This window comes from Triticum dicoccoides, chromosome 2A (assembly GCF_002162155.2).
Source record: "Triticum dicoccoides isolate Atlit2015 ecotype Zavitan chromosome 2A, WEW_v2.0, whole genome shotgun sequence".
NCBI lineage: Eukaryota > Viridiplantae > Streptophyta > Magnoliopsida > Poales > Poaceae > Triticum > Triticum dicoccoides.
This window is the reverse complement of record NC_041382.1, coordinates 756421674-756433363: the sequence shown is the minus strand read 5'-3', so window position 1 is coordinate 756433363 and position 11690 is coordinate 756421674. Positions and strand designations below refer to the sequence as shown.

Genomic DNA, 11690 nt, shown 5'->3' with positions numbered 1-11690 from the left:
TGTGGATGGATGGACGCGCTTGCTAGCTCCAAGAGCTTGAGAAAACTGTGACAAGTGTAGGGCCGGGACACCGGAATGAAGACTTGTATGACGGAGGCTGGAGCCGCGTGAAGACGAGAGAGTGAAGGACCCAGGTCACCGGTTGCCGTGTCGAGACCAGCTGCTGGACCCCGCCGCGAGATGGACGACGGCCACAGGCGATCGAGCAGCTGTCAGACGTGTCGACGCAGTAGTTTCCAGGAGCTAATCGGATCCATAAAATCGTTGTAATCGGACCACTACTCTTCGTCTCACTCGCGAGCTAGCGACGAGGAATACCGAATACCTCACAAGACGATGAAGGCCTGTCAAACGGATGAAACCCTCCCTTCTCCCGACTCCGTGCAGAGCTCCACAGAAGCTGATAAAGAATGATCGTGTCAAGAACTGGCTTGCAAATGATGATTAATTCACCGGTTGTACCTCCGTGTTAGAGCATCTTAATTAGAGCATCATACTAAATTTTGGTGATATATATTGTATTCCATCCTTTTCTTCTTCTCTTCTCATGTAGACATTAGCCAGGCTTCCGTACTTGTGAATGTTACATATAGATAATATAGGTTTATAAATGCATCACCGATTTACAATAAGAGATGTGCACCGTGGATCAGGCATTAACGCGGGCCATGAACATTGTAGTCCAGTGTAACATCAAGTGTTTTGATGCTTGTTAAAGGAAAAAAGCCTTGATGCTATGCTGATTCAGTTTTTGCTGCTGAAAAGACGCTGGCAAATCTCTGATGAGGATACATGCATGTTTGGGGAGTTTGTCAATATAGCTCAAGAATGAAATTGATATTAACATCTGTCCAATTATTAACCCATTACATTGTATTTAAAGGTGAGACTAAACGCCTGAATGTTAGCTCTATAGCAGATTTATAAAAAGGTCTTGGCATCTGCAAAGCTCAACTTGTACTGAATTAGACAAAAATAAATGGGCATATGACGTTGCATGATCAGAACTAAACAGGGCAATTATCTATGTATGGAATTGACACAGGACCAGAATGTGGAAGGATCTGATACGGAATCACAATAAGAAAAAACACACCGGCAGCTGGTGCCCAGTTGATATAGTATTTCTTTTTTTGTTTTGGCGGAACAGTTCATATAGTATCTTGTGCTTATTAAGCCACCAACTGAATTTAGAATACAACACAACTTCACCTCAAAAGGAACGGGGAAAAAAGAATCCAAATACAACGGTGAAATATAAGTCCAGCCTCTTATTTGTCGGGTGACCCTGTCCCATATCTTGAGCAGTTTTCAACTTTTCATCCTTCAAATAGCTCTCCTAACATCTCCTCCAAAACTTCAGGACTACTGCTTTCGCGGCCAGCGTGTTTCTCTAGCTCCGGATGCTCCTCCAGGTAGTTGCGGTAACTTGTAACGACTCTCTCAATGATAGCTCTCCGCAGCGCATCTCTGAGCCGAGGGTCTGGAACCTTCCACAACTTCTGAGTCTGGTACGTTTTGTGAAATGCCGACTCGAATTTCACCAATGAGGACGTGTTTATCCAACAATGGATCGGTCCAGGAAATCTCGATTTTGGTATGCAGGAGAGTACATGCCCCCAAGAAACATCGAGATAACTATACATGTATGCCTCACAATAATGCAATTGATTTAGGTATGCAGGAGATGCTGATGACTCAGAGACCGCATGAGCTACGAAATAGGAATTGTTGAGCAGGAAAAGATACCGGAGGCCTTGATCCGAGCTTGACTCCGATTTTGTGAAGAGCAGATCCTTCAGATAATCGATTGTGCCATCGATCACGCCGCGAAGGTTTTCAGAGTTGTGGCTCGGTGCAGAGTTTTGCATCGAAGTCCGTGCATTCTTCATGGATACGACGCAATCCATGATGAGCCGAGTGTTCTTGTGAACCTCGCCTCCTCCTCGCGAGATCTCGATAGCCCATGAGTCATCTTCCTCCACGAGTGTCCTCACCTCCTCCATCGTGCTTACTGTGATCTCGCCTAGCCTATGTGCTTGTCTCTCGAACAGGCCGCCTATCTCATTGAAAATGCTTAACATGTGCGACGCACCACAGACACATGTAAACATGTCAAGCACAACATGTAGCTTTTCCGCTTCGACAACGGCGATGATGGCATCCACGACATCGAGCATTTTGGTGATGCTCGCTTTGCCAAATAGTGTGACCGCCGGCGTCCTGTAGAAGGCGCATACCAACTCAGTGATACTGGCGGCAATTACCGTAAGAGCCCGGATCCACTTGTCGACCAAGTCTTGAGTCGTCGCCGGCTTGTCTCGAAGCAGCCGCCGTAAGCCTAGCTCATCATCGATTTGGAGAACCCAGTCGACATCGAGCTCGGAGAACCAATTTGTCAGAGCATGGTCCGGTATACCACAGAATTGGAATTCTGGTGCAGGAGATGCGCGGACGAATGCTTCAACCATGCGCTGGGCGTACCTGTGCAGTACTGAGAGTGGAGTGGGAGCCCGGGCGAGAAGAATGCAAGACGTGGATCAAGTCAACACCAAGTACCGGAGCCGCAGTTGGCGGCTACACCAACAGCTTCTAGGAAGGCGCCCGCACATGCCTTCACCAAAGGAACCACAGCCACTCCATGCCGGTGCCGGGCAACAACGAAAGTGCCACTGTTGTTTGTTTTTTTTTTCCCTAAAAGGAGGTTCAAACCCTCACCCTCGACCTATCAAGCCATGCACACACAATTGATGTCAAAAAAAATAAGTGATGCACACAATCGTTTTTATTAAAGTTAATTCAAGGCAACAAGGCTAAAGTAGTGAAATACAAAACATAAGCAACTACAGTTGAACCATTACAGGTAAGACTATAACACATACGACTAGGTCGACTTCTTCCGCAACAACGCCTTCAAGAAAGGATAGTCTCGCCCATGTCATCGTCATGTCTGACCGGTGAGGAATGGGACAAGGATTTCTATTCTAATACCCGAGACCAACAAAATAAGGCCAACACATCAGCAAGGAGACAATGTCATCAATAAGATAACGATGCAAGCTCGCCGATGTTGATCCCGAATGGCAAAAACCAGGACAAGGGTTTTCACCTCGGATATGCAGTGTGTTCCAAACATAAACTTGACAATGGATCTTTCGAGTCACGGCTGTCAGTTCTCCACACTAGGCCAGAGCTTCACTAGTAGATGGGTGAGACGGATTCCCACATCAGACCATCCCCATGGCCGTCAAGAGGCCGACAATTTGTCTGTTGTCATACCACACCGGCGTAAACAACATGTAACATCCACCACATTACCGAGGTCGTTGGCCTACCGTCCTCGGAGTGAACACATGCGAATGTCGTCATGCTTGATGCCAACACGAAGACATCGGTGCTACATTGTCTCTTTTTTTTAAAGGAGCTACCCTGTCTCATCATCCATGTGGAATCAGATGCACGACCATCGGCCATGCTATTGGTTCAAGAAAAAACCAATAGATACCAACCTAAGTAAAAACCGACTCCTAGGTTTTTATGAATTAAAAAATTCAAAATTTTAGAAAAATGTTCAAAGATTTAATGAAGTTCATGAATTTTAAAACAAATTCTAAATTTAAAAAGTCCATGAATTTGAAAAAAGTTCACAAAATTTGAGGAAAAAATCACAAAAATTAAAAAATCTCACGAATTTGAAAAAATTCACAAACTTCGAAAAAAATGATGAATTTGAGAATAAAATTACAAGATTGAAAAAGTTACCGAAAAGTTCATGAATTTGAATAAAGTTTATGATTTTGAGAAAAGTTCACGAATATGAAAAAAATCAAGTATTGTAAAAATTTCATGAATTTATAAAAAAGTTTATGGATTTAAAATACACGAATTAAGAATAAAAAATAAAAAGGAAAAGAAAAAGGAAAGAGGAAAATTGAAAAACCAAACACAAACAAAAACAACAACTGATGTAACATGCAAGTCTGAAATCAAGGAGGAACCTTCAAAGAAAACACTTTGTCTGCGAGCCTGGAAGGACATTTGTACCCCCAAAATTAAAGGAGGCCTAGGAGTAAGGAATATTCAAGCAATTAACAGAGGACTCATTCTCTCAACGGCATGGAGAATTGTGGAAGAGCCACAAAACTTTCTGTCAAAGGTACTGAAGTCCAAATATCTCCCAGACACTTCTATATGAAGAGCTAAAGCAAGCATTCCAAACCCAGGGTTTTGGGCTCCCATTCTCAAGGTAAGGCATATCCTACAAACAAATACAAGTTACCAAATTTGTGATGTCAATTTATCCATTTGGACTACTTGGTTCCCCTTCTGGCAATCAATTTATGATCATTTAAAAATTCAGCTAGGACAGTATGTTTATCCTTCTCAGGTTAAAGACCTCTGGATCCCAAACCAAAAAATTTGGAATATTAACTTTATCAATACTCTTTTTGATCACGAGGCGGCTAACAATATTCTACAAGTACCAATTGCAATCATTCAGCAAGATGGAGATGATATTCTATGTTGGGAATTATATCCTTCCGGGAAATGCACAACCAAATCTGCCTATAGGGCATTCCTACAAGATTTACATCAACAAGAGACAACTATAACCACTCAAGTAACTAAGGAAGTTGAAAATTTTCTCAAACAAGTGTGGAACGAAAATAATATGGTGCCTAGAGTGCAAACTTTTACTTGGAGTCTATTGGGAAAAGCACTCACAAAAGGTATGAAAGCAGGGAAATATTCCAGCATATTCCAATCACTTCAAGAAAAAATTTATTAGGTGTGATCATGAAGAAAATGGCATGCATCTATTTTTTACCTGTCCTTTTGCGAAAGGTACACGGATATCCCAACCACAGTTCATCAAATATGAATTTATATCAAATACATCCAGTGATATAACAACTATTCTTCATGTTTTACTTAACCCAGGGCACCCCCAAGCGCCTCTAATAAATATCATGAATTTTTTATGGTGCATATGGAAAGCTAAGAATGACACACTTGTTGCTAGAAAAGAAACTAAACCCACAAATGTTTACTAAGCAATGCACGCCATCCTAAAGAACCAGGAATTAGCTCGTCAAACATATTTCACAGGAACAAACATTGGACAAAACCTACCAAACATTAACAAGTTTTTACAATGACAACAACAAGGCAATGGAAAAGTTATAACAGTTGCCGCTTACAACTGCAAAATTTTCATAGATGCGGCCCGGAGAGAAGGGGCACATAATATCACATGGATTGGGCTATCCATCTAAAACAGAGGAAGATCTCCAACAAATCAACATGGCATTCTTTCTCTGAGAGAGAGAGAGATACTGTTCTCAGCCCAGGTGGTTACTGTGTCCAAGGAAGGAGCCACAACATTCTACACAGACAATCACATCTTGGATAAGGCTAGAGATCTTCGATTAGGAGTCACCTAGCATGCTTTTTTTGCCACCACTAGTCACATTCAGACAAATGTCCAATTCATTCACATGGATCTCAACAATAGGACTCATAATAATGTTGCCATAGCTTACTCTTCAAATTGCAATGTTAGCCCTAACATGGCTTGTAGTGCCAAATGTCATTTAGCTAATCACTGTCATGTGCTTCTAAAGCTAGGCAATCCGAATAATAAACATTGTAAAGTCACAAATGTATCTTGTACTTGATCATATAATGATATACGCTATCTGCGCCACCTCTTGGTCAATAAAAAACCCAGCCCAAAAAATCCGGAGGCAACCATTCAAAAGGTTCCAAAAACTGCTATTGGGAGATACATGATTTCGGCCTATCTAGTTCACTAGCCAGAGGGAATTCAGTGTGCGCACAAGTTATCGATAAGGAAGGAACTGATGCCTGAAGCACTAAATAGGAGCTGGCAATCTTGTCCCAAGCAGCTAGCTACAAAGTATGCATTTACCCACAAAAAAGGGGGGACCTAGCTACACTTGCCCAAAGGGAAAAAAAGGCTATCAACACACTTTGTATGAACATGAAAATGTAGCGAGCGAATCCAAACACTCTGTTCTTATTTATTATCTTTTCTTTTCTTGTTTTCTATATATTTTTGGCAGTACTGGCAAAGACCGTCTGGCAAAAACGTCGCAGGCATCAAGCGTGGTGGCCTTGCGTCGGGGGAGCATAGGGAGGAAAGGGAGCCCGGACGGTGGAAGAGCTAGGGGAAGCCGGGTCATTTGACGGAAATGGAAGGTCCGAGCGGCTCATTCATTCTTGAAAAAAGAGGGGAGGAGCGAGCCAATATATCAACCTAGCTGCTGCCTACTAGCCTACTATTCCTTACCGGCTCCTTGGATAAAGCGCTTTCCGTCACCTTCATGGGAATCATCCTTTGAAAATTGGGGGAAGGGAACCAATGAAATCACCAAGAAGTTTTCGAAACTTGGTTTAGTATTAAAGTTCTTCTGTTCTAGCGTTTAGTATTAAGGTTCTTTTCTTCCAGCCCCTTGGTTAACATGTTGATGATTGATTCCTCTCTTTCTCCATGGACTACTTTTCATAACTGGACTTACTAAAACTTACGAAATGCTAATTTGATCTAAATTTTTGGTTAACTACTGACTTTCTTTGCTAGCTCACCCGGAACTCTATCTTTAAGAGGAAAGCTTGCTTGGGTACCTTACTTGGAAACAAACCACTTGAGCTGTAACTGAAACAGAAAGGTTTGATGAGCCGTTGCTTGCACTTTAACTGCTCTTACCGCTTCTTCTTCTTGACCTCTACTCACAGCTCCTGGCGGCGTTAATTAATAAAAAAACTTAAAATAAAGAACCAAGGAAGAAACATTGAAAAGCAGACAAAATAGCTTCCAAATAAATAGTTGCAATAAACCGCCGCTACCTGAAAACCCCGCAGAAACCAGAGAAAAAAACGCTTACAAGCATCGCTACTTGGCCTGGCCCAGGAGAATCGCACTGAAGGCGAGAGCCGCGTTCACGTTGCGGTAAGCGATATATAGATCCCGCGGTCAAGATGTTGCTATAGAGCTGGCCTGCTAGTTTTGTGGGTCGCGGCCCAATGGTTCTTCGTTTTGCGTCGCTTGTGTCTAGCTTGCTCGCTCCTCTAGAAGGTTATGTGGCTCCCCCGGCTGGCTGGACTCTGCTCCTAGCGCAGGGAAATAAACGGCCACCATTTTCTAGGTTTTTGAGAAAAAATCACAAAATATTTTTTTATTTTAAAATGTACATAAATACAATGGATTGGTTTTTTAATGAATTTGAAAAAAATCATTGTTTTCCTAGAATTTAGTTAATCCTATGTTTTTACTGAATTTGAAAAACATTCACGGATATTAAAAAATTAAATTTTTGAAACATATTGTGGATTAAACAAATGTTTGAGAATATGAAAAAATGTTAAAAAATAAGAAAAAAGTTTAATAATTTCATGAAAAATCATAATTTTTCTAAGAATGAGGAGTTTAAGTCTTAATTTTTTTTGGTAAAAAGCCTAACAAAAACCGGTTGAGAACAGACACAGAAAAATAAAAAGTGGGCGAGAAGCTTCTGTAAGCTTCCCAAAACTGGTTGGGGGCTTCAAGAAATGCAGTGACCCTAAATGGGCTGGCCGAACACTCGCTAGGAAGGGGTCTGCGCCACATACGCGTAAAGCACTATTTGGCGCCTTAAGCGTGAAATAGGTTCTTTGTTCGTTACCATCATCTACTTTGCACATAAGCTCCTAAAAACATAAGTTCAAAAATAATCTCCAATTTCCCTTTTTAAGCTAAAAACAAAGATTTGAGAAACTGCTCCTGCCGACTGTAATAGTCTTTGTTAGGCGGCATACAGGGAAAATGATCCCTTGGGAAGATCCAGGAATTTGAATGCTAGCGTTCTAGTATAAGAGCATCTCCAACAGACGCGTCAAACTAGCGCCGCGCCACAAAATTCTTCTTTTAGCGCGCGCGCAACTGGAATAGTTGCTCCAGCGGGCGCGCTAAAACCGTGCGCGCGGCATACGTAGTCCAGCACGCGGGCCGAAACGCAATTGCGCGCCGCTTATTTGCTGCGCCCGCTCCCGCGCGCTGGACTCTCGCGCGCTCGCTCGCACCTCCCACCCCCCTCCAGCCGCGCCGCCGCCGCCGACCGCGCCACCCGGCGACCGTTCCGGCGCTTCTCCGGCCTATCTCCGCCCCGCGCGCACTTTCTCCGGCCCCCCTCTAGTCCCGCCGCCCCGTGCGCGTGCTAGTCCTCCGACAAACAGTGCCCGTGCGCTCGCTGCCGCTCGGCGCCCGCAAGGTGTTCGACAAAACGCCTAGAAGGTATGTATTGCTCAAAAGCCATGAATTTCGTGCATGTTGATTGTAGTTTTGTATTTATAGCATAGTATTCAACATTGTAGATGAGTTCGTCGTATGATTCTTTCGAAGAAGAATTTGATATGGAAGAGGAGAAGGATCTTGCAATGATCCTAGCTATGCATATTAATAAAAAACCGAAGCACGGTGGTTCAGTTATGGGTCGTCAAAAAATTTGGAGGGATAGGATTGATGCCCACAACAGATTGATCAGGCATTATTTTGCGGAGAATCCCACATACCCCGAGTCGTATTTTCGTCGCCGGTTTAGGATGAGCACCGAGTTGTTCAGGCGCATTGCAGAGAAACTAGCGAGCCATGACCGCTTTTTTCAGCAAAGGAGGAATGCCGCCGGAGAGCTCAGGCATAGCACCTTTCAGAAGGTGACAGCCGCTTTGCGTATGTTGGCATACGGTATACCAGCTGATCTAGTTGATGATCACTTGGCTATGGGTGAGAGCCAAGCCATCATGTGTGTCAAGCGCTTCGCAGTCGGAAATTGTGCAAGTGTTTGGCAAGGAGTATTTGAAATCTCCCAACGCTGAAGACATCGCAAGGCTTTTAGCGATGAACAAAGCTCACGGTTTTCCTGGCATGCTTGGCTCAATAGATTGCATGCATTGGACTTGAAAGAATTGTCCAAAGGCATGGCATGGGCAATTCCACGGCCAAAAAAAGGGTTCCACTATAATCCTTGAAGCGGTGGCCGATCAAGAGACTTGGATTTGGCATGCATTCTTTGGAATGCCTGGATCTTTGAATGACATCAATGTTGTGAACCGGTCACCACTGATGAGTAAGATTGCAAATGGGGAGTTGCCACCGGTGCAGTTTGTAGCAAATGGCCGTACATACAACTATGGATATTATCTAGCGGATGGCATCTATCCAAAGTGGCAAACCTTTGTCAAGCCGTTGAAAAAGCCAAAAGGTAAGAAAAATCTTGATTTCCATAATGCTTAGGCGGCGGCTAGAAAAGATGTGGAGAGAGCTTTTGGGATTTTGCAAGCCCAATTTGCTATTGTGAGAGGACCGGCTAGATTTTGGGATCAGAAGATGTTTTGGTACATAATGCACGCTTGTGTGATCATGCACAACATGATCATCGAGAATGAGCGTGGCCAAGATGTAGACTACTCTCAGTATGAGCTCTTTGGGACATTCCGTGCGAGTGCGACGAAGGGCTGAAAGGGTGGCCCGTTTCGTTGCCTCCTATCATGCCATTCGACGTCCCGCAACGCATAATGATCTTCAGAAGGATCTTATTGATTAGTGGTGGGCATGGAATGGACGACAAAGAGCATCATGATTTGTGCGTTTGTTTATTGTATTGTTGAACTATTTGTCGTGTTTAATTGCACTATTTGTTGTATTGAACGATAAAAACTATTTGTTTGAGTTGTAATAAACGAAATTGAACTATTTATTTTTGTTTGTTTTGATCTTTTTGCTTCTGTTTTCGAATGCATATGTTGTTTGTGCGAGTCGCGCGCGCTGCATTTTGGCGCGCTGCTGGCGCGGCGCGCGCGTGCTGCATTTTAGCGCGGCTGCTAGAGCCAGTGCTGCGCGCCGCGCCAAACCACGCGATGCGCGCGCGGCATATCTGTTTTTTGCGCGCGGCGCGACCGGCGCCTGTTGGAGATGCTCAGAAACGTAAAATAAGAGAATAGTGCCCAGGCTCATCTACAACTGGTTAGAAAAAAATTCGTAAAAATTGAAAAAAAAAATCAAAAAAGTTCTATTTTTTGTGCGGTAGAAAATTTAATGCGAGAGGCCCGCTCCAAATTTCAAGTCATCTGGATATCCGAGGAGCTCTCCAAAACAGTATATGATACGTAAACATTTTTATAGACCCCTAATTTGTCTTTTTTGCTGAGAGCTCCTCAAATGTCCAAATGATGTGAAAATTGGAGCAAAATTGTCTACCACACAAAAAACATTTGGAATTTTTTGAATTTTTCTAGTATTTGTTTTGATTTTTGTCGTCAGGGCGGGTGCAGATATGGATTTTCCGTAAAACAAATGATGTAGATGTGCATTGCATTTGGTTTTCTTGTGGAGCATAGAAATGATTTAATATTGGACGAAATGTTGCAAGTTTACATGTCATAAGATCATTTATTACATGCATAAATTAACAAACGCATGGGAATGAGAGAGGGGATTTGCATGTTTTGAACGTTTTCAACCAAAAAAAAGTGCGCCGGCGCGAATATACAAACCGGCCGGCCCAGCCCACTTGTGCCTCACCTGCCCTCCTCCTCGCCGCCGTCCTCCCTTCCCTCGAACGCCGGTCCCATCGTCCTCGAGACCCCCCATCTGTGTTCCGCTGCAGCTTCTGCTTGTTTCGTGTCGCACAGAGGGGGGTCGAGATTCCGCGCGGAGGAAACAATGGGAGCATGATACCCAAGTGGCCGCCGTCGTGGAGTCCTTCCTCGTCGGGGAACCGAAAGGAGCCGACGACGACCCGTTGGATCCAGCGGAGGACGACAGCTGGGTCGTGAGGCTCGAGCAGTCCTTCAACATCTTCCTCACGGTGAGTGACTCATACAGGCAGCCGGCTCCAGATTCCCGATGTATGTAGATTTTAGCTCTGAATTTATTTTCAGCCTGTCCGAAAGTTCTGAACATGTAGCCACCCGTTTTACATCTTGTTAGGCGCCCACATGATTCTGTTATCATGCATGACACTTGATGCGACGTCGAATGCTTGGAGGTTCTCCATGGCATGGCCCAACGCTAGCGAAGATGCCGATTCTCCAGGGCATGGTCCAACGCTAGCGAAGATGCGAGACGGCTATCGGGGATCCATGCCCCCTTCAACAGGTTCACCTCTTGAGAAAGATCATATATCATTCTAGTGTATAGAGAGAGGTAATCATTTGATAAAACCTGAAACCGTTTTTAGCATTGGTCATCATTCGTCAGATCTCGGCCTTCTCTGCCCTTTTGAGAAAGCTGCGGCCATTTCCTGTTGCAGCAGCTCCAACCAAGCGTCCTTCACATAACAGCAGCCCCAAAAGCAGTCTATAAAAAAAATCCACGGTACATCCACAGTGCTTATTTCAGCTGGTGTAGATTATAATTAATGGTTCATGACAATCAATCATATATGCATAACCTCATACAATTGTTATACCGACTGCAAATGAATTTCCACACAGAAATAGGGCAACCACATAGCAAATATAACTATTTTTTTGGGTGAAATTTCCCTATTCTTTAGTGCACAAGTAACAGTGCAACCTTGACGTCCAGAGTGACCCTGGCATCTGCAAGCTCAAGTTCCACTGAAGTGGATGAAGACAAATCTTGCATAGAATGTTGTATAATCATAAGTATTTAAGATGGGACCACGAAA

At 43.7% G+C, this 11690-nt stretch overlaps 1 protein-coding gene across 1 annotated transcript; it reads right to left on the bottom strand.

Moving 5' to 3' along the window:
* Positions 1–1273: 1273 nt before the first annotated feature.
* On the bottom strand, positions 1274–2195 carry LOC119352318 (exocyst complex component EXO70H1-like). The gene has a single exon (XM_037618995.1). It carries the CDS (start codon positions 2178–2180, stop codon positions 1320–1322), a length of 861 nt encoding a protein of 286 aa, XP_037474892.1. The 5' UTR covers positions 2181–2195; the 3' UTR covers positions 1274–1319.
* Positions 2196–11690: the final 9495 nt, after the last annotated feature.